The sequence below is a fragment of the Notamacropus eugenii genome, chromosome 5, assembly GCF_028372415.1.
Source record: "Notamacropus eugenii isolate mMacEug1 chromosome 5, mMacEug1.pri_v2, whole genome shotgun sequence".
Taxonomy (NCBI): domain Eukaryota; kingdom Metazoa; phylum Chordata; class Mammalia; order Diprotodontia; family Macropodidae; genus Notamacropus; species Notamacropus eugenii.
Genome location: NC_092876.1, coordinates 82,557,284 through 82,580,795, shown reverse-complemented (window position 1 = coordinate 82,580,795; position 23,512 = coordinate 82,557,284). Strand labels below are relative to the sequence as shown.

The window sequence follows — 23,512 nt, the reverse complement described above, 5'->3', positions numbered from 1 at the left end:
CTCAATCAATCAACAGATACCAAAAGTAAAAACACATCACCTAGGAGTCAGAGAAATTGGGGGTAGAATAGGAGGTCTCTCTACTCAAAAGTTTAGAAACCACTAGACTCCATGACTTCTAATACTTCTTAAGACCCTAGCCATCAATCTACAGTATTGTGAATACTAAGATATTTACACAGCTAACTGAATTTTCACCTAAACTTAATGAACTGTCCTCCTTAAGTTGAGGCACTTAGAACTAATCATGATTTGACTGACCACATCTGGAGTTTAGGAAGGAAATTGATAATCAATCAATAATCATTTATTAAGAGTCTGTTATGTTCCAGGCACCGTGCTCAGTGCTGGGGATATAAAAGGAGGTAAAATACAATCTCTACCATCAAGAAATTTATAATTGAATGGGAGGGAAATAAGATGGAGAACATCCAGATGAGTGATCATGATTGATAGTGTGGGCTTTGATTCCATGTCACGTAAGGTTCAGTTGAGGGAACCTGGAGTGTGTAGTCTGGAGAAGACTCAAAGAGATCACGGTGCCTGTCTTTGAGGACTTAAAAAGCTATCACATGGATGAAGGTTTCAGCTGGTTTTGTTTTGGATCACATAACCAGAAGATGATGGAGTTTTCTTTCCCCAAAGATCAACTCAAAAATCTCAGGAAAAAAATCATACCCTAGACATAATGGAATTACCGTGGAATTCACAAGATAAGAAGGCATAGCACTGCAAAAGATTAAAATCTCATTTAAGGGTGGGGGATAATTAGGTCAATCAATGAATCATTCCACTCTGCTCTAAGTAACTACCTTAACTAAGTGAGAATGCCACTGTTGAATCAGTAATTCAAGGGCATCAGTCAGGTGAAAACAACCTGGTGGATAAGTTTGGAAGGAGAAAAAGTCACTTAGTGGAGTGGTATGACACTGCAGAGTAGGTATATTTGTTTTGGTTGTGGATATTCAATCATGTCTTATGGATCCTTTATAAAATTATTCCAGATCCCAAGTGTTGAAGTGTCTGGCCATTAAGTGGTGGAAGTCATTCCAGCCAAACCCCTGATAAAGAATCACTTGGAAAGGGGGAGGAAAGCATTTGGGCTCTTCCTTTCTTGATCAACGGAAGACTTCATAAATTTTGGAAGACTGGAAGAGTTAGACTTCTCACTGGCATCTTAGCAATCAGCATTTCTGAGACGGTAGTCTGTACCCTTGGAACAGATGCATAGGTAGCTGAAAAAATACTAGGAATACTGAGGAAACTCAGTTTCAAGACTCTATAAGAACCTAGCACAATGACTCAAGGGAATTTCACAAAGGCCTTAGGAAGGAGAGAAAAGGACTTCAGCAAAAGAACTTCCAAAAGTTGTGTTACCCTCTTTGCCTGATACGCTCCAAGCTGGAGCCGGTTTTCCCTTGGTCTCTGAATATACTTGTGGGAAAGTGTGCCCCTAGTTTGGGGGGCTATTTGTAGCAATTGTTCTAATTGTACCCCCTTAGTAAATAGCCATTTCTAAAACTAATTATGTATGACTGATTTTATCAACTGATAATCAGTGAGGGGAAGAACACTAGTGAAGGCTCATAAGATTTTAACAGCCACTTTCTGGGGACTCAACCTTTCTAATCTGGTGTGAGTTGGGAGAGTGAGCCCAGAGTCTGCACTACACTATGATACGACACCAGAGAACTAGTTTTGTTCTGTTTGATGCCGGGGGTAGAATCAGGAGCAACTGACAGAAATCTTCAAGAGCTCAATATAGACGATATAGAAAAAAAAATTGTAAAAATCATAGCTCTCTCAAAGTAGAATAGCCTGTCTCTGGAGGCAGTAGGTTTAGCCCATTAATGGTGGTCTTCAAGCAGAGACTGCATGACCACTTGGGAGATGAAATTTGTTGTTGTTGAGTCATTTTTCAGTTGTGTCCATTTCTTCAAGACTCCATTTAAGGTTTTCTGAGCAGAGATACTGGAGGGGTTAGTCATTTCCTTCTCCAGCTCATTTTACAGATAAGAAAACTGAGACAAACAGAGTTAAGTGACTTGCACAGGTGCTCACATAGCTAAAATGTCTAAGGCCAGATTTGAATTCAGAAAGACTCTAGGCTTGGCACTCTACCTACTACCTCACCCAGCTGCCTTGAAAGAGGTGAAAATTAGTTGAAATAGGAATTCTTTTTCATATATGGCTTACACTAGATGGCCACTGAAGTCACTACCAGGCCTGCAAGTGTGTGACTTTTTAGCTAATAACAATTAATCTCACTAAACATAACACTGCCAGCCTTCAAAGACATGTGGAAACTGTCCACCTACATGGAATGTAAACATTACATTACAATTTTCATGAGGTTGAAAAATTCATCTCTTGGTAGCCAACCTTGTGGTAATTAGTCTCTTTTAACTTAGCTAGTCCAGTTCTTGGATGACAAGTACAGTCTGTTGTCTTGGACCTTTTCTGGTTGGAGGAACATACTAGATCTTTCATTTCCCTTCAATAATATTTGAGTGCCTGGGGTCACCGTCACCTCCAGAGGAAGCATCAGAAAAGGATTTCAGCACAGGAATCAAAGAATCTTAGAGATAGAAGGGTCCTCAAAGGCCATCTGGTTCAACCTGTAACTGAATAGGAATCCCCTCTACAACTTACATTATGTGGTCAATGAGCTTCAGCTCAAAGAACTCTAGAATACCAGAGCATTTTAAATTCTCACAACACTTCCTCCAAACCTCTTTATGAGGTAGGGAGTAGAAGTATTATTATCTCTCTTTTACAAATGAGTAAACTAAGACTCAGGTAGAGAACATGACTTGATTGCTATTACATTGCAAGTAAGCAGTAGATGTAGAGTTTGAAGCCACAGCTTCTGATTATAAGTCCAGGGTTCTTTCCATCGTAGGACTGCCCACTTCACTTCCTCTACTGAATTATCTGGAATCTCAGAGTGAGAATGGCCCTTCAGAGGATATCTGGTCCAACTGACAACCAAACCAGAAATCTCTTACAATGTACCAAAAAGTGGTGATGCAGCCTCTTCTTTTGAAATACTTTCAGTGATAGGGAGTGAGGCAGACCATTCCACTTAGGGATGGCTCTAATTGTTAGGACGTTTTTCCTTACATCAAATTGAAATCTGCCTCTCTGCATCTTCCACTTATTGCTAAGCCTCTAAGTACTCCAATGTCTGCCCTCTAGGGCCAAGGAGAATAAATTCAAGTTTTCTTTCATGTAACAATCCTTTCAATACTCAAAGACAGCCATGATGTTCCCTTTTAACTCACCTCTTCTCCAAGTAAAATGTCCCCATTTTCTTCAGTCATTCTTCACATAGCATAAGCTTTCATCATCCTAGTTGTCCCTACCTAGACCGTCTGCAATTCCCTGAGTTTCTTTCTAAAATGTGGTAACTAAAACTGAACTCAATACTTCCAATTTTCTCTGACCAGGAACAATGCCTCCCTTTTTCTGGATATTATGCTTCTCTTAATAAAATCTAGGATAACTTTAGCTTTTTTGGCAGCTAGGTCACACGATTGACTCATATTGACCCTGCTGTCCACTCAAAACACTCTGGTCTTTTTCATATAAAAAAGAATGCCTTACTTATCCTGTACTTATAAAGTTGATTTGTAACAATTTAAATGCAGAAGATAATAATAATTAAGCCCATTTATATAATGATAGCATTTCAGTATTTCAAAGCTGTGTAGGTGCTCTTTCCACCAGCAGAAATTCACGTTGGTTCCTATTAAATTCTGCATTTTTAGAATCAGTTCATTGTTTTAGCCTGTCAAGGTCTTTAGGAGACTACCTTCTTTAGAGAGTCTTGCCTCTCCATCCCCACCTCTCCCCACCAGCAACATTGCCATACTAGTTAAAACTTAACCATATGCTATTTAATATTGTTCTATTTCATAGGTGTACATTTCATCTCCCCAATTGAACTTGAGCTTCTTGAGGGGCAGGCAAAGACCACCTCTTCCTTTATCTCTTACACAAAGCCTAGTGCAAGAATAGAAGAAGCTGTTTGGGGGTTGTAAAGACACATAGATAGTTGGTGTGTATGTGTGTGGGAGGAGGAGCAGATGCATATTATTCCACTATAACTTAGGCATATCAGCATCTCCTGGTATCAGTACATGACCTAAATATATAGTTAGCCAAGTTAAACAGAGAGTCCTACTAGTAATAAGTCATATATCTTTAAAAGCATTTTGAACTCTAATCAGATATTCTTCTTGGATCAATAAAACTCCCCTCAAATACACACACATAACAGAGCTCTTTTATAAAATGTTCATTAAAATAATTAAATCAATTACTGAGAACTCAAACCACTCATGGGCCTGGGATCATAGACCCCTTCAGAAGGAAATCTCTGAAGAGCCATACCATATCTAGGAATCCTTTCAGTCATCCTCCACTACATGGAACTGATGGCTATCCAGGGTGCTGAATGGGGATATTTGTGAGAGGTAGCTCTATTACCTCTGAGGGTAGAGGGAGGCATTAGTAATGCTCATGGTAACACTCAGAACACATTTTGCTTGATATTTGGACTGGAAGCCTTCCAGCAAAGGTGACTACAGGATGAGCTTCCCGTATGTGGAGTGCCTTTTGTTTAGAGACAAAGACTATAACTCCAGCAAGCACTGACTCCCAGGAATTTAGATGATAGGATTAAAGCTGGAAGGGACCTTAAAAGTCTTCTAATTTGGAATTTCTTAACCTGTGGTCCATGATCTTTTATAATATTTTGATAACTATTTTTAGTTTCTTTTGTAATCCTACGTATTTTATTTTATCCATTTAAAAACATCATTCTCAGAAGGGACCTATAGGATTCACCAGACTGCCAGAGAAGTCCATGACACAAAATAGTTTTTAAAATCCTGGTTTAAATCAAATTCATTTTGTACGAATGGAAAACTGAGGTCCATAGAGAGGAAAGGAACTTTTAAATATTATTTATGCTTTAATTTGTATGTTGTGAGTGTTAAATATGTGTTAGAAATGATATGGCATGTTATATGTGACATATATGTTACATATTGATTATCTCACATATTGTATAACTATAAACCTAAGGACATAGTTATATAGATAGCATAGATACAGATATGGATCAGATGGATAGATATTTCAGCATTGGTAATCACATTTCATTAATAATCAGTACTATCCATTCTCTGATCTGAGTGCTAGTATGTGTTGAAAAAAAAACTCCTAAAGCCTCCATTGTAAGAGGGCTCCCAGTCCATCTATATTTTCATATAGATTGTATCACATCACATAGATGTGAATATACGAAGATATATATCACTTGTGTTAATGTAATATACAATATTTGTCGCTGTTCAGAGTCGTTTCAGTTTTGTCCAACTCTTCATGACTCCATCTGGGACTTTCTTGGCAAAGATGCTGGAGTGGTTTGCCATTTCCTTCTCCATCTCATTTAACAGATGAGGAAACTGAGGCAAACAGGATTAAGTGACTTTCCCAGGGTCACACAGCTAAGTAACTGTCTGAGGCCAGATTTGAACTCAGGAAGAGGAGCTTTTCTTACTCCCAGTCCAGCACTCTATCTAGAGTGCCACCTAGCCACCCCACATTGTTCATACTTAATGAATGATTAGGCATGTATGATATATGTCACTGATTGCACACAAGCAAAACATCATCAATTATGCCTGCATTATTTATGTTAAGTGTTGTGTGTACCATGTGATATATATTTTACACACGTTATGTAAGTTAGTGAATCTGTAAGTGGTGTATATTATGTGACATACATGTTTTTTATCTGTTGCGTTGCATTTACGTGTGTGTGCATATGTATTTGGAGATCGAGGCTGGACTTGAGCCCAGGTCTCCCTGGCTGTGAGGCTGGCTCTCTATCCATTATTCCACTCTGTCTCTGAAATAGGAGACTTTATTCCTGACATATTAAATAATACTCTGTGAGTGATGACTTTCAGTTCTTGACCCACGAAAATTAGATTTATGGCTAAAACTTCCAATCAGCAACTTTTTTTTAGTCCGGAAATTCTATGGAAAACTATCCATCACTGATGGTTGCAAAATACAGACTGGTGGGTTACTGTGGGATATTTTTTGTCAGCAGTTCTTAAAAAGAGAAAAAAAACAACATATAGTAAGAGCAATTCATCACAAGTTGGGCAACGGTTTAAAAAGCCAAGCTAGGAATTGTCTCATCTTTCAATTATCTTCAGTCATTTTGAAAAAAAATAAGGAATGAAAATAAGGAACAGATGTTAAATGGAAAACGAAGATAAAATTCCCTTTAGTCCTAACCTGTCTTTGAAAAACCTGTGAATGAAAACATAAAACAGAGGTTCTTACAGGTGGAGAAATAATTCCTTCTCCCAATATTTGAGAGTCTAAATACCTTTTTTAACCAGCACACCTTTTTGGAAACACAATCTTAGTGAAAAACACAATAACTATATAAAAGCAGTATCTAGTCCAATCTCATCCAGTCTGGTCCAGTTCAGTCTGGTCCAACACAGTTCAGTCCAGTCTAATCTGATCTGGTCCAGGCTAGTCCACTTTGGTCCAATCCAGTGACTCTAGATCCAGTGAATTCCAGTCTATTCCAATCCATCCCAAACCAGCCTGATTCAATTTAAAGAATAAAATCTAGTCCAATAAATAGGTATTAACCCTACTATCTCTAAGTTACTCCATTAGCTGGGCATAAAAAGACAAAAAGATACATGTTTCACAAAGGAGGTGATACGTGACCTAAGCCTTGAGGGAAGACAAGGCTTCTGAAAGGTGACTGTGAGTATGGGGGTGAGAGGAGATGGGAATTTCAAGCCCGTGAAAACAAAATTATTTCCAGATGGAAATAAATAATAATAGTTAGGCCAGCTGTCACATCATAACTAACCTCTCAGATGGGAAACTAGTGACACAAATATTAAACAAAGAAAAAAATTCAGATAATCCATATGTACATACATATGCATTACACATATGTATGTACACACATATATATCACCCATATATCATATATATATATATTTTGAGATATATCTGGAAGGAATCTTATAGATCAATTCTAAGTAATTTATTCTCCATCATAAGAGGTGCTTCAACAGAGACTATTCTTTGGTTGGGGATGCTGAATGGGAATTTGTACTTTGGTACAAGTTGGAATCAATTATTTCTGAGGACCCTTCGTGCTCTAAGATCTTATGATTCTGTGGCCTCTACCTTCCCAGCAAAGTCAGTACTAGGACCCAGTTCTCCTGATACTTTGTCCTCTCCACAATGATATAAAACCAATAAAGAAGATTCAATATGTTGTTAGGCACCATGTATACATCATGCTGCACCCAGAGATAGACTATATATGTGTAAAAGACATACGCAAACACTCCAATTCTCTTTAGCCAGTAGTTTGGACCTCTCTGCCCACCCAGTCTGTAATCAGAGATGCTTTCCCATCTCAGTCCATATCCAGGGAGGGACTAATGAGCAATAAAACAGAGAAAAAGAAAATGTTGAGATTTTGCTACTATTGGGGACTCACTGTAGAGCCCAAAGCAGGATTGGTCAAAATAGACATTCTTAGATTGCATAGATGGAGACATAATCTCCAAAATAAAGGAGATTATAATCTTTTAGTTGTCTACCACGGTCAGACACACTTGAAAATTATGTCCAGTCCTTGAGGTACCGTCTTTGAAGAAGGATATTGATGAGATGGAGGGTGTGCAGAAGAAGGTGCGTAGGATGAGGAGAAAACTAGAGACTATGAAATATGAAGATTGAATGAAAGAATCAGGCAATGCTTAACCTTGAGAAAAGAAGGTAAGGGAGAACATGTTGCCAGTCTTCAAGTATGTGAAGGACTTACACGTGGAAGAGGGATATTTGAATTATTTTGCTTTAATGGATCTTTTCTCCTGCAAGAAATAGTGTGAGATTTAAGGAATATAAGTTGCAGAGAAACAGATTTTGGTTCTATACAGTGTGTCCCAAAAGTCTTAGTGCAGTTTTTGGCTATCAACACAAAACTGCATTAAGACTTTGGGATACTCTATGAAGAAAAACTTCAAAACTTTGCTATCCAGCAAATGTAATGTACTGCTTCATAAATACTGAGTTCCTTATTCTTGTAGGCATTCATGAATGTAAATAGTAATTTTTTCTGTTCTGGCCAGAAACTCTGAGGATCTTTCCCTCCCAGACTGAACCTTTTGTGAAGGCAAATTAGGCCATCTTTTGCCTCTTTTCTTACCTAGTCTTAAATCACTAAATGGGAGTTACCTCAGACAAACTGAGACCTGGAATAGACCCCAGCTTAAAAGACCAAAGTCCCCAATACATCTGGGGCCATAGCCAGTCTTCCTGACCTATGTCTTGCTGCTAGACTGATTACTCTGGAAGAGAGTGAGGCGGATGGCTTTGCATAGCCCTGCCTCACTTAAATACAATTTGTTTGCAGGTTAATACATCACCCTCTGGATGATGTTGATCCTCTTCAAGGACGAAGGAAAAAACAGCAACAATAAAGAGAACCTAAATAATTTGACATATGGTAGGTTTATAGCGGACTTCTGTACAGGGACGAAAGTGATACTAGAGATTCTAAAGCCCCTTCTTGCTCTGAGGTTCTATTACAGGCCAAACAGTCTGGAATAGACATGAGCTGGCTTCTCTTGCAATGGAAAAGGTCCTTGGAACTTTGAGAAACTGCACAAGACCTCAGTGTGCTCCTAATGGAAGGAAGATTTCATTTCCAACTCAGTTCTGTGCCCTAGATGTGACTTGTGGCAATCAATTATCCAGTTAGGAGGAGGCTTCAGCAAAGCAGAGAGACCTGACTCCTCTCTTTGACCAAAGAGCTTCAGCCTAGTCTAATGGGAGATGACTGGGTAGGGTCCCTCTTACCTCATCTTTTCCCCTTTCTGCCATACAGAACCTACCTCCTGCCTTCCACCTTCTTCCTACAGTCAACTTTTTTGACCCAATTCTATGCATGCAAAGAAAGAGGGAGGGGGACCAAGAAAGAGCCCTGGTATAGGAATCTGGAGAATATGTTCTAGTCCCAACTTTTCTACCCATGTGACCTTGGGACAAGTCCCTTACCCTTTCTATACCTAAGTTTCTCTTCTGTAAGATGAATGAGTTGGATTAGATAATCTGTAAGTTCCTTTCCAGCCCTAAATCTATTATCTCATGATCTCCAAGGTTTCTTCTAGATCTGACATTTTCTGTTTCATGAGCTTGGAACCCTGGGTCAATGTAGATGGTCCAAATGGGAAATCTAGGCTCTAAATCCTCTGTTCCTCTAGAAAGATATTTGAAACTATGCCTCCAAAAACTGCTAAAATATGCATACCTTTTGACCTAGTAATACAGACACTATGCTCATATGCTAAACAGATCTAAAAAAAAAGGAAAAGATCTTTTACGGACAAAGATATTTATAGCACCATTTTTCATGGTGGCAAAGAATAGGAAACTAAATGGGTATACAGCCAGGGAATGGCTAAATGAATTATGGTATATGAATGTAATAAAATGTTACTGTGCCATAGGAAATAAAAAGATAATTTCAGAGAAACTTGGGAAGACATATATGGACTGAGACAGAATGAAGTGAAATAAGCCAAGAATAATTTATACTTAACAGTATGTGTGTGTGTATACATATATATGTATATACACACACACACATATATAATGTTATATATACACATAACATTGTTGTATAATGTTATTATATTACACTGTATAATAATTTATACTATCTATATTGTAAAATAGAAAGATTTTGAAAGACTTAATAATTCTGACTAATGCCATCATCAACAATGTTTCTGCAGGACCAATGCTACAAAAGACAACCTGACAGACAGGTGATGTACGGACATGCAGATTGAGACACACAGTTTTGAATATGGCTAATGGAGATTTGCTTTGCTTATTTGTTGCAAGGATTTCTCTTTCCTTTTTTTCTGGAGGAAGGGGAAGATACGGAGGGGGAACAAGCTTGATAACTGAAAAAAAAATTAAGGAAAAAAATTCCTCTTCCCCCGATCCTCTTTTCCTCAGTAGCAAGGCTTTCTGCTTGGATAAGTAGGTTCTCTGCCTCAACTGTTATTAAGTTATAGTCAGCTCCTTCAGTGAGCTGAGCAGGAGGAGAAAACACATGAAAAGTATTATGAAAAGTAGATATGGAAAGTTGCTGACCAAAAGCTCAATGCGTCAACAGTATGGCATTTTGGGGGGGATTTGAAGGATCTGTAATTTTATGTTTGTGGGCACTCCCTCCACTGACAAGTATGGACAAGCTGGAACTTATCCAAAGAATGGTGACAAATATGGGGCGAAGATTGGATGCCTTGGCATGTGAGAATCAATGGGGATGGCTGGCCAGGAAATGATGTAAATCACAATCTTCTTCATTTTTGGCCAAGCAGTCAATCAGGTGATGAGTCCCTTTGAACTAAACTAGGCTGGTGTTTAGGCCATAGGTCTAGGCTTCCTTCCCTTCTGTCTGGGCTTGGCCTGTGCGTATCCTGGACAACTTCCCTCTCTCCTAGGGCTGGGCTCCATGTCTGGGTTCCTTCCCTCTTGATTCAGATTGTGTGTTAGGGATCCATTCTGTGATTCTAGTCTGTGTTGTAGCCCCTCCGTCATCACTTGGGGTTGGGTTTTGTGTTCTAGATTCATCTTCTCTTAAAGTATGGCTTTGTATCTGCCCCCCCCCCACCTGAGTAAAGTGAGAACCTGGGGGTCTAATCCCTCTTTCCTCCTGCCTGGGCTCTCCAATTCTTTTTGGGCACTGTCTTCTCCTCCTCCTCTTCCTCCTCCTCTCACCTGCCCTGCAGAACCTGCCCAGGCCAAGGTGGAAGTTTTCTTAATAAATATGGAGATTTTTCTGGGACAATATAATTGCCTTTTAAAATATGCACTGGTCCAAATCAGAGCGTTTGCTGTTTGTTTGGCTGCACCCGCTGAGGGGGGTTTGAGGCCATTTTGCTATTTTATTTCTTGGACTGGTGGCAGTGGCTGGCCTGCTTCCATGTGTATACCATGCTGTGACTGTGTCCTGAAAAGAAACCCCGTCCAATCTCAGAAAGCCATTCAATCCCCCCGCCCCTCCCTCAGCCTTTGCCTGAGATGAGTCAAGCAGATGGTACAATAAACTATAATAAAGCACATAATAAGCGAGGACAGCCGGCGGGATTTAATCGCAGGCAGGAGGGAGTGAGTCACTTTGGGGGTCAGTATATGCAGGTTGCCCGGCAAACCCCATGCCTCTCCTTCCTTCCACTGCCCCTCATTCTACGACAAGAGGGAGGCATTCTCTCTGAGGTTCCCTCCATCCAGACAAGGCCTCCTCTACCCAGAAGTGGGATTTTGCAAGTGGATACTTTTTGCTGCCGGGACTGGGATAACTGACCCCCATTGCCCAGCTGCTAGATGCCCTGTGGCATTGCAGAAGAGAGTTGCTTATCTTGAGTCAGGGCCACCTTTGGTCAGCCCATGCCCAAGTGTAATGGGACCTCTTACTCTATTTGCCTCTCCTCCTCAACACAGAGTCCTACTATCCCTACTACCCCCCCCCCAATACTTCAAGTGCCCTTCCATGATAACTCAGACTACCTGAGGTATAGTATAAGAGTTTATAGAAAGGGGACCTCCCAGAGCTCCCCAGCCCCTACCAGATCTAGCTTGGTAAGGATGTGATCCCTAGAAAATCTCTCCTACCTCCCCACCTCCACCTCCCAAACCCAGCTCTTGTGTTGTATTCTTGTGAATCCACCCTTCTGGGACAGACTCCATTCTGCGCTCCCTCTGCCTGACCTCATCTGGAACTTGCTCAATGCTCTCTGTCTCAGAATGAGCCTGTACTTCTGTGTCATCCCCAGAGGGCACAAACAGTTCTCTGCCACTCTATGCTGCCATGCTCTGATAGGAGCTCAATGAAGGCTGGAGGAGGAGGAAAGAGAAGAAGAGGGGGGAGGAGGAGGAGACTGAAGGGAAAGAAGAGGGAGGAGGGGGAATGGAGGAGGAAAGAGGAGGAGAGGGATAGAATAAGAAGAGGAGACAGAGAATAATGAGGAGGGGGAGGACGAAAAATGGATGGGTAGAAGAGGAAGGGGAAAGGAGAGGGAAGAGAATTGAGGAAAAGATGGGACAAGAGGAAGGAAGGACCAGAGATGGCAAAGTGGGAGGCCAGGAGAGAGAGCAGGAGAAATGGAAGAATAGGAAATGGAAAGGCAGAAGCATTTATTTGGTATCTACCATATACCAGACATGGCACTAAGTGCTTTTTTCTACAAACATCTCATTTGATCCTCACAACAAACTTGTGACCTAGGTGTGATTATTAGCTTCATTTTACAGTTGAAGAAACTGAGGCAAATGGAAGCTAAGTGACTTGCCTAGGGTCACACAGCTAGTGTCTGATTTCAAATGAGGCTAAATGTCAATTCAGACCTTCCTGACTCTAGACCCAGTGCTCTGTCTACTGTGCTACCAGCTGCCTGTTGGAGATAGAGAAGGGTGAATGGAAGTATAAGAGATAGGGTGGGAGGAGGAAGAAGGAATAGAAGGACTAGAAGGAGTAGGAAGAAGGGGGAAGATGAGGAGGAGGAGGAGAAGGAGGAGGAGAAGGAGGAAGAGGAGGAGGAAGAGGAGGAGGAAGAGGAGGAGGAGAAGAAGAAGAAGAAGAAGAAGAAGAAGAAGAAGAAGGAGGAGGAGGAGGAGGAGGAGGAGGAGGAGGAGGAGGAGGAAGAGGAGCAGGAGGAGGAGAAGGAGAATGAGAAGAAAGTTGGAGGAAGAAAGTGTATAGGGGATGGAAAAATAGGAGAAAGAGGTAGAGAAGGAAGAAGGGTAAAGAGAACAAAGGATGTGGAGGAGCAGAGAAGGAGGTAGAAGGTACAGGGAAGGAAGAGAAGGAGAGCACGCCTGCTCACCTGTACTTACCTGCTTGAGGATCTGGGCAGCCATGGTGTGACTGCAATCAAAGATGATGCGGAATTCTCTGCCTCTCTTCATCTCCTTGAGCAGGGGCCGGGAGTCATCCGAGTCGATGGGGAGTTGGCGGATCTTCAGGCGGATATTGTAGCGCGATGGGGCCATTATAAGTTCCTGCAGCCGGATGAGGCCTTTGGGAACGGAGGTCAAGCAGTGTACACACACACACACACACACAGAGGCCAAGTTATTATCCAGAGGCATCTCCTGATCCGATGTACCCTCCATCCCCCAGCTATCCTTGTTGGGTATGATGCCCAACTAGTCCTTGGGTTCAGATCCCTGAAGACCAGTCAGTGTCTCCCTACTCCTGTGCAAATGAGAACTCATGAGCCCAGGAGAACCTGAAAAATTAAGCTGAACAAACTAGCCTTAGGGAGGCCAGTTGGCTTCTGGGAAAAGGAGTTGGTGTGAACTTGTGGGATATGTCTTGCTCTAGGTGTCCTAGGCCAGAGAATTGAGAGCCAGACAGCATTTATGAATGCTGAAGCCTGTTCTGATGTCCTGAAAAACCATTTAAATCATATACTTTTAGAGGAATTCAACCTCATAGTCACCAGTCCCAAGACAAAATCACCTCCCTAAGATAAATGGTCTCTTTAGGTCAAATGAACTTCCTGCTAGGAAGACAAACGGGTCAAAGTGATGGGAATCTCTCTACAACTGGAATTAGAATGCTGAGCTCTGTGCTTAGGTCTAGAGGGCCAGTGTCCCTGGTTCTGCCACCAACTTGCTGCGTGGTGTTTCAAAAGTATCTTCCTGTCTCATTGCCTCAGTTTTCTCTTCTGCAAAATGAGAGAGTTAGACCAGGAGTACAAAGAGAATGGAAAGACCATACAGATCATTCAATGCATAGACTTAGAACCAGAGGAGACCTTTAGTGGTCATGGAGTCAAACCCCAACATTTTATAGATGACAAAGCCAAGGCATGAAAAAGGTGACTCACCCCATATCACACAGCAAGTAAGTGTCTGAGATGGGACTCAAATCCAGGCCTTCCTGATTCCAGGTCCAGATCCCTGTTTACTACTAAAACACCGATGCAGAGGAAGGTCAGGCTCATATTATTAGTAGGTATTGGAGACAGGATTCCAATTCTGGTGTTCTCTACTATCAGTGGTAATAATTAATTAATTACTTAAGAATAGTTGGTGCCTCTTAGGTATTCTCTAAACTGAGCTGAGTCAATTCCCTCATTCTGAGTCCCAGAGAAATTATGTGACCAGTAGTGACACTGGTCATAAACAGTCAGAACCACAAGTCCCCTGACTCTGGGTCCAGCATCAGGCTGCCTCACCCGTATGGTTTCTACAGTCTTTTTCAGTTCTGACATTATGTGAGATGTGTCAGATTAGCTTTATTGTAAATTCTATTTAATCTTGGCACTCGATACTGTCTTTTGGGCTCTGCCTTCCTGATTTTTCGCTCATGTCTATAAATGCCACTAACAAATGAAGCCTATTAGGGGAGAGAGTGATCAGGAGGCTATTTGAAGATCCAGCCCTCCTGGTTCCCAGTCCAGCCCATGACACCCACTTCAATGTCTCTCTTATACTGTATGTATCAACCTTGGGGAGACATTGGGCATCTGGGTAGCCACGACTCAAGGGGATGGACCCATGGGAGGCTATAGCAGAACTTCTTTGTCAAGCCAAGTATAGACTGAGCCTGGTGTACTGTGACCCACATTCTCCAACAGGAAATGTCAAATCTGTTTCCCATCAGTGTATCCCTGGAGGATGCCTGGACACTGCCTGGCTCTTTATAGTAAAAGCAGGGGGCAGGAGGGTGGGAGGAAGCAATAGGATTGTTTTCCTGGATTGTCAGCAGTGAAATTTCCTTCCAGGTTATGTCTTTAAGTCAACTCTTAAGACAGATTATCTTCAGTGAATTTTGGTTATTTGTGAAATACTTTTCACATTTCCCACCCTCCACGAGTCCCTAATGGCCCTATGAGCAAAAGTCGGCAGGTCTTCTGCTGCCCATTTTACAGATAAGAGAAGTGAGATTCGGTGGGCTGAAGTGATATGACTAGGCCTACTCTGTCTGTAAGTGGCAAGGCTGGCCCTTGAATCTAGGCCTCGGGATGTAGTCCCATCTCCAGCCCCTTTATCTCATAATTCAACACAGCTCTCAGGGGCCCCCCAATCACCTAATCTAACCCCTTCACTTTTCAGGAAACCAAGACCTAGAGGTCTTGTGACTGGTCCAAAGTATCATAACTAGTAAATAGCATTACCAGGGCTGGACTGAAATGAGCCTCCTTGACTTCTAGTCCCTGGTTTCTTTCCTCACACTGTGCTAGTTTCCTCTTGCTACCCAAGATACTTCTGAGTCACTTCCCTCCACCATCTTGCAAGCTTTGGGTGGGTTGGGGAAATCTATGCAGGGAAATGATTAGGAGAGTAAATCTGCTGCCACAACAAAAACAGAAAACACACAGATGGGACAAGCTCATTGCTGAAGACCCCCTCCCTGCTCCATAGCTTTCCTGTAGCATCAATGTGAGACAGCTCAAGAGGCTGAGACTGGGAGTCAGAGGAACCAAGTTTGAATCCCATCTCTGATCCTTGAGCAATGTACTCGGGCAAATCCATTGATTTTTCCTGGGCCTCAGTCCCTTCATCTGTTAAATGGGTATTATAACGTGTTCATCCTTCGTTGCTGAAGAAGACCATGCCATCAGAGAAGTAATGACATGACTTACACTTGACTTTGAGTGAGGGAGGGCTGGGCAGGTCACCAGCCTCACTTCTCCAGAGCCATCTGAATCCAGTGACCAGATATTCATCAGGATGACTGGAGATGACCCAGGATGAGGCAATTGGGATTAAGTGACTTGCCCAAGGTCACACAGCTAATGAGTGTCAAGTGTCTGAGGTGAGATTTGAACTTAGGTCCTCCTGACTCCTGCACTGGTGCTTTGTCCACTGCACCACCTAGCTGCCTCTGTTATTATAATAATAGTGGTAGGGACCACCTCACAGGGTGGTGAGGCTCAGATGAGATGATGTCTGTGAAATATTTGGCAAAACCTACAGCTGAGACTAATCTTGGAAGTTCCTCATAGCTCTGAATCCTCTGCAATCATAGGCCCAGAGAATGTCTTGCTGGACAGAGCTGCTCTGTTTGTCTTTCTCTGTCTGTCTGCCTGTCTCTGTCTGTGTGTCTGTCTGTCTCTGTCTCTCTCTTTCTCTGTTTCTCACCATTATAATTGGACTTGGTTGGGTTAAACTCAAGCTAGTTAGATGACCCACTGTGTATAACACTGGACATGGATTCAGGAAGATTGGAATTTGAGTCCTATCTCAGACACTTCTTAGCTGTGTGATTCTGGGCAAATTGTTTAACTTCTGCCTGCCTCAGTTTTCTCATCTGTAAAATGGGGTTGTTGTGAGGATCAAATGAGATAATAATTATATAGCTCCATGTAAACCTTAAGACACTACTTAATGTTAGTTGTGGTCATGTTGTCATCGTCATCATCATTACATGCTTCAAAATGAACTTGTCTTTATGACCACCTGTTTTGATTTCTCCATTTTTTGGTCACAGAATCCTGTTCCCTCCAGTCACCCAGTCTCAGTACTCTGGGAATCTTTGACTCATCCAAGAGACCCTGAGTTCTTATCTCAGATCTGCCACTTACTAGCTCTGTTAACTTGGTCAAACGACTTAACCTCTGTAGGCCTCAGTTTTCTCATCTGTTAAATGAGAAGGTTGGACTCAATGGTCTTTGAAGGCATCTAGGTTGCACAGAAGTTAGAGCACTGGATCCAGCTTCAAGAAGAGCTGAGTTCAAATCCTGACTCAGATATTTACTAGCTTTATGACCCTGGACAGATCACTCTGCTTCTGCCTCTTCATATGTAAAATGAGGATAATTATTGTACCTGCCTCCCAGAGTTGTGGTGTGGATCAATGAGTTAACTTCTGCACTATCTCATGATGCTATCCAGGGTTTCCAAAAGTTTATGCAGTTTACATTTTAATAAATAAAAACTACACTAAGAATTTGAATACATCTTGTATAACCACTAGATATACATATTATTAATCTTATTCCCCATAATTTCTAAAATAAAGGTCTGATGCTGGCCTTAAAGATCCTCAAGAACCTCACCTCAGCTTACCATTTCTCCCTAGCCATTAGAGTATTTAGAGGTCCCTAGTCCCTAGGGACCCCCAAGTTTCACAGAAGCAAAGTTAGCCTGGCTGCCTTCCCTCATTAAGGAAAATTGGTCCATTTATAGTGTAGCATGGGTGTGGGGGAGGGAGAGCAGAGGTGAGGGATGTGCACTGTGGGTTTGTGTGGCCTTGAGTAAGTATCCTAACTGTATAAGGAGATATTAGATTAGATTGTCTCTGAGTTCACTTCCAGATGTAAATCTATGTTTCCATTATAAAATAAGGGTGGAGGATTAGGGGAGAGAAGTTTTGAAGAGAAGGAAATGGAGGGAGAAAAGGTTACTTGCAATAACTTCAAAGTGTTTTTGGAAAGGGGGTAGGAAAAGAAGAAGCATTTATTAAGTGCTTACTCTATACCAGAAACTATGTTAAGTGTTTTATGAATATTATTTCATTTGATCCTTACCACAACCCTGAGAGATAGGTGTGATTATCCCCATTTTACAGGTGAGGAAACTAAGGCACAAACATTTAACCTCTGAGACAAGAGGTTAAGCGACTTGCTCAGGATCACACAGCTAGTAAATGTCTGAACCTGAATTTGAACTCAGGTCTTCTGGAAGCCAAACCTAGAGTTCTATCCACTACACCACCTAGCTATCAGAAAGATGCAAGTGGTAGAGAAGGAAGAAGGTAGGAATTCTGAGTCTCTAAATTCAGCATGTCATCAGTTACAGGTTGTGATAATGTTGGTGGAAGGAGTCCTGGATTTGCCATCTTGGTCCAAATCTCAGACCTGCTACTTCCTGAGTGACATTGGGGAAAATCACTCAAACTCTTGGGGCTTTAATTGTGTTTCCAGTGCAAAATCAGGGCTTTGGATTAATTTGATCTCTACATTTCCTTGGAGCTCTAAGCTTTTCTCATCATCCCTTTTCTTGTTATCAAATTCTTTTTGGATTGAACTTCCCATTCTCAGCAAAGGTGCTTGCGGCGTTTACATATCACCTGAGGGCCTGTGGTGACAGAAAGCTCCTTCCTGCCTGAATCTGCAGACAACTGAAGGGAACAGTTTAAGCTGAAGAGTCAATCACTTGGTGCCACGGAAGGAGTTTGGAACTGGGATTTGGGAGACCTGGCCTATGGTCTGAGCTTTGGTCTGGGCTCTGGTATTGATTCGCACTGTGCCTTGTCCTCCCTGTGCCTCAGTTTCCCCATCATTAAAGTGAAGTGGGCAAACTAGATGATGTCTAAATGACCTCCTACTTCTAACATTCTCTGGCTCTAATTAATCAATGAATATTTATTGATTACCTACTATGTACAAGATCTTCTCCTCAATCCTTTACAGGGGAACCAACCAACATATTGAGGACCTTCTTTTAGAACTCTTTTTAAAAGCTCATTAATATTTTATTGATATACATCTATATATTTTACACACACATATTTTACTAATGTATTTAATATATTGTTTAATATATACTATATTAAATGTATTATGCAAATATATTTAGTATATTATACCACCTACATTTCCCAATATATCCCTCCAAGAAACCCACCCCTTACAAACAAGAATTGAAAAGCAAAAAGATAAAAGGGGTGGGGGGGAATCCAGCAAAACTAACCAACATATAAACCAAGCCTGGGATAAGACAAGGTGTTCACTAAATATCTTAGTGAAATTTCAGGCTATTGGTGCTATTTTAGTCTTAACTTAAAACTGCTCTAAGACTTTTTTTGGAGGGGAGAAACAAGGTGGCACAACAGATAAATCATCCCACCAGACCTGGGGTCAGGAAGATCTGAATTCAAATCCGGCCTCAGATACTTATTAGTTGTGTGACCCTAGGCAACTCACGTAACCCTGTTTGTCTCAGTTCCTTAACTATAAAATAAGCTGGAGAAGGAAATATCAAACTACTCTAACATCTCTACCAAGAAAACCCCAAATTGGGTCACGAAGAGTCAGATAGGACTGAAACAACTCAACCATAACAAAAGGGTTTTGGGATACCCTGTATTGTTCCATACCTGTGGTTTTCCACCTCTGTGTCTCCTAACATTTGTGGGAGAGTATGGACAAGAGTCACAAAGGATACATATATTTGAGGGTGCTGTGATCTGACAAAGGGTAAAGACATACCTGTCCCCTTCTGACTCTTACATGTTGACTCTATGACTTTAAGTGAGAGTAAGTGGTATATAGTCAGAGACTCAGAAATCACCTAGTTCTTCTCCCTGACCTTACAGAAGAGGACAATGAGGCTCAGACTGACCCACCTGGACCTAAGTGACAGATCTAGGGTCACACAACTAGTAAATCAGAGAGCCAAGATTTGGAGCTAGACCCTCCACCTTTGAATCCAAGTTATAAGAGCAGCAAGAGCTCAGAAAAAGGACCTGGGGTAATCAGAGAAAGCTTCATAGAGAAGGTGTGACTTATACAGTGTCTTGAAAGATGGATAGACAAGAAATAAGTAAATGTTGCTTAGAGATGACATTAAGGGAATGACTTCTGTTTCTACAATGCATTAAAAATCTCTTTCTTCACCCCAATCCCAGTGAGCTCCACTGTTCTAGCCTTATTATCCCTAATAAGGGAGGAAAGGGAGGGTCAGAGAAGTTAAATAATTTGTCCAGGATCACACAGCTACTGAAAGTCAGAACCAGGAGCATTTCATCCCTGCCAGTCTGAATGTAACATCCTTTTGTTGGAAAGGTCACTTCTGCGACTTCTAAGAGGAAGGTGATTTTTCACAGCAATCTTTCCCAGAAGTCTAGCACTGGAGGGCTTGTGAGTGGTATGGCTAGGGATGGATTAGGGAGAGGGAGAGCCTATCCTGTGGGGCCTCTGCCTAGGAGAAGAGGAAGCAGTGATGGACCAAGCCCTTGGGATGACTTCTTGTGAAGGTGAGTTGGCTTACTGGTATATGTCTAGCGATTCATGTTGTGAGGCCTGGGGGATTTGGATCATTCCCTGGGATCCCTCTACCTTCCCACCTACCTGTGCTGTCATCATACACCACAGTCGCTGACCGCCATTTCAGATACTGGACAAGGTCAAGGATGGCATGGCTGAGGGATGCGTAGTCAGGGTAGAGATTCACATAGAAGGTGTCTTTGTTATCCAAGGGATGGTGTTTCCAGCGTAGCTGGATGTGGGGTACTTCCAGAGCATTGCAGATGGACTGGACTGCGTTGGTGCAGGAGCCCTGTGAAGGTCCAAAAATGGCTACGACCCCCAGGGCCAACTGGTCACAGGCTGTAATAGAGAGGAGTTAGTCAGACTATTGAACTTTAGCAGGACCAAGTTTCCAGGATTCCATAGCTACTGACACACAGCACAAGTGTATGCTACCTCTTCCCTGAGAGAAAAGGGAAGGGTTCAAAAGAGGTTACCAATGATACGGCTGTCACTAAGCAGGTGATGTAGAATCAATACTTCCTAGTCCTTTTATGTTCTCTGTGCCAAAGCTCTTAGGAGCTCACAGCACAGTCTAATGATCAAGACTTTCCCAGGGACACCCACAACATCAGAGAACACAAGTTCCCAGGGAAAGCCATGGAGGTAACCAGGTTTGCCAAAGTGGAATTTCTCTGCTATGATGAGATCTTACATGGCTCTCTTGTTATGTCCTGTCAACATACTCAACACGTTAGCCTTAGCGTTAGGGCTAGTTTAGTGACCTTCCCAGGTTCACAAAGCAACTAAGCATCTGAGGCTAGATTTGAATTCAGATATTCCTGACTCCAGGTCCAATTCTCTATCCATGGCACCACCTAGCCACCCAAATTATCATTCGACAACAGACCGAGGCTTTTAAAAAATTTTCCATTTCAATGTTCAGGCAATATTGGCTATGGTCAGTCACCCTAGCACAAATCCATACCACCTGGTATCTAAGTGGAAAGCTCAAATAAGACCATATATATGGATATGTATATATATATGTATATATATGTGTGTATATATACACATATACATATATACATATGCACACACATACACACATATATGTGTATGTGTGTGTATATATATAATGTTTTCTATGTCCTGTGGTGTTTTACAAATGTCAGCTATGATTATGGACATCTTGTCAATTTTATGCTCACAATATCTCTCATATCTACTTCCTTCCCTTCTACTCCCACAACCACAAGCCTAATGATGCCCTAGAACATGGCCTCATCACCCTTCACCTGGAGTAGCACAGAAATCTCCTACATGGACTCCTTGCCTCCAGTCTCTCCCTAGTCTAATCCATCCTTCAGACTACTGACTGATACACAGGTCTGACTATGTCACTCCTTGACTTCAAAGATATTTGGTAGTTACTTAAAACCTGATAAATCACTGGAAGTCTTCAGCTGAAGGATGGATGTTTCCTCTTGGGAGATGTTGTCAAGGAATTCCTGTTCAGATACAGGTTGAATGAGATTCAATTCAATTTATAGGACATAGGAATATAAGCTTGTATGTAGAAAGAACCTTAAGGGCATGTGAGGTTCAAACCCTTCATTTTATAGGTGAGAAGAGCAATTTGAGAAAGCAAGAGGTAGGATTCAAATACAAGATCTCGGATTCCACCTTCATCACCTTTTGGCAAGGTACCACACTGCCTCCATTTGACAAACCTTTATTAAGCCCCTAGTATATGCAAGGCGTTATCATGCTAAGCTCCATGAAGAGAAAGACAGAAAAGAAGTTCCCTGCCCTCAAGAAATTTATGTTCTAGTAGGTATTTATTTGATCACTCCCAACTTCAAGATTCTTAGATCCTGAAATATATTAGCCCAGGCTGCTAACATTTTCCCCTAAAAATTACCTTGTATTTATTTTGTGCATAGATATATACATATTGTCTCCCCCTATAGAAAAATTCTAATAATTAGAGCTGTCTGGAAGTGGAATCAGCTATCTTGGAAGGTAGTGAACTCCCCAATACTACTGCATTTATTTGGAAAGACAGCTTGGCATAATGGATCATATGGGGAGCTTTGAGTCAGCAATTTGAATCCTATCCCTAAAATGTATTAGTTGTATGAACATAGGCCAATCACTTAGTCATTGTGGGTCTTAGTTGAGGTTTCTTGAAGGCAAAGACTTTTTCATTTTTGTTTTTGTGTCTTCATAGAATGTCTACACATAGTAGGTGCCTAATACAAGTTTGCTGATTGATCAGTTGATTGATGGATTGGCACTGATAAACAAGAAGGATTCTGGTGAAGCTCTGGCCATCACCAACACACCCCAAGACTGGGGGCAGGGACACATGGCCAGTATGAAATATTAGTCACTCTCTTTCTCTTTTTTCTTTCCTCCTGCTCCTCTTCCCCCCTTTCTCTTTTTCCTCCCTGCACTCTCTGCTGCACATAATGGTGTTCTCCAAAGAAAGAGTCAAGGATGGAGGATGTAAGCAGCAACTTTTGCTCTTGCTGCAGCCAGGCACCACCCCCAGAGTTCTCAGGGCAGCAGGAGGCCCCTGTTCTAACAGCACTCAGAGCCCAGGCAGTAATTACATTATTATACGAGGCTTCAATTTCGAATCCATTTTCTGGCTATTTCCCTGTGACTCTGTGGCTCACAGTCGTCACTGGAATCCACAGTCTGAGTGCAGAGTGGTTTTTCTCCTTCCATGGCAATTGTAGTTAAAGCAAGAATTATCCCAATCAATTTGTGTCTTAAAAGGAATTGAGCAACCCAGAGAATAAGTGAAGGGACAGGAGCCTGGGGAGTGCTGGGTCGATTCCAGACTTGCTCTGCTTTGGCCAGGAAGAGAAACAGCCTCAGTCTAAGTAGTACACAGAGAGGCTTTGTAGCCTGCTGGCTGGAGGACGGATCTCTCTGCCTGCCATGAGGGAAGGCCAAGCCTGGGCCTTAAGAGCCTTTGACCCTCTGTGTTAGATGGGGACCTGTACCTATCCGTGGTTTAGGAGGGCAAAGTGATCAACTCTGCTGCTCACCATCAGCCCTCATCTCAGAACATGCTAGCCTCCTCTAGTCAAAACCCTGGACAGGAACATCTAGTTATTGCAGCCCTACTGGTCTCTGATCTGCAAGAAAATAGATAGACAGTCTCTGGGTACAGCTTCAGAACTTGTGAACACCCAGAAACTGCAGCTTCACTCACAGGGGTGCACAGTCTTCCTTCTTCTCCATCTCATCCCTATCCAGAAGATTTTCTAGGATGGTTGGACTTGACTATTCAATCAACAATCATCTATTAAATACCTGTTTCATGTCAGGTCCTAAGGTAGGCTGCTAAAGATACAAACACAAAAATAAACAGTTCCTGCATTCAAAAAACTCATATTTAGGGGGTTCTTAACCTGGAGCACATGAATTTTTGT

At 41.8% G+C, this 23,512-nt stretch overlaps 1 protein-coding gene across 1 annotated transcript in view; it reads right to left on the bottom strand.

Moving 5' to 3' along the window:
* The window catches only part of GRIK3 (glutamate ionotropic receptor kainate type subunit 3), a 316,008-nt gene that overhangs the window by 115,690 nt on the left and 176,806 nt on the right, over positions 1-23,512 (bottom strand). Inside the window, exons 3-4 of the mRNA XM_072610019.1 lie at positions 20,166-20,423; positions 12,976-13,157 (exon numbers count right to left, since the gene is read on the bottom strand). Of these exons, the coding sequence (XP_072466120.1) occupies positions 12,976-13,157; positions 20,166-20,423 (440 nt within the window). The remainder of the gene's footprint in view (positions 1-12,975; positions 13,158-20,165; positions 20,424-23,512) is intronic.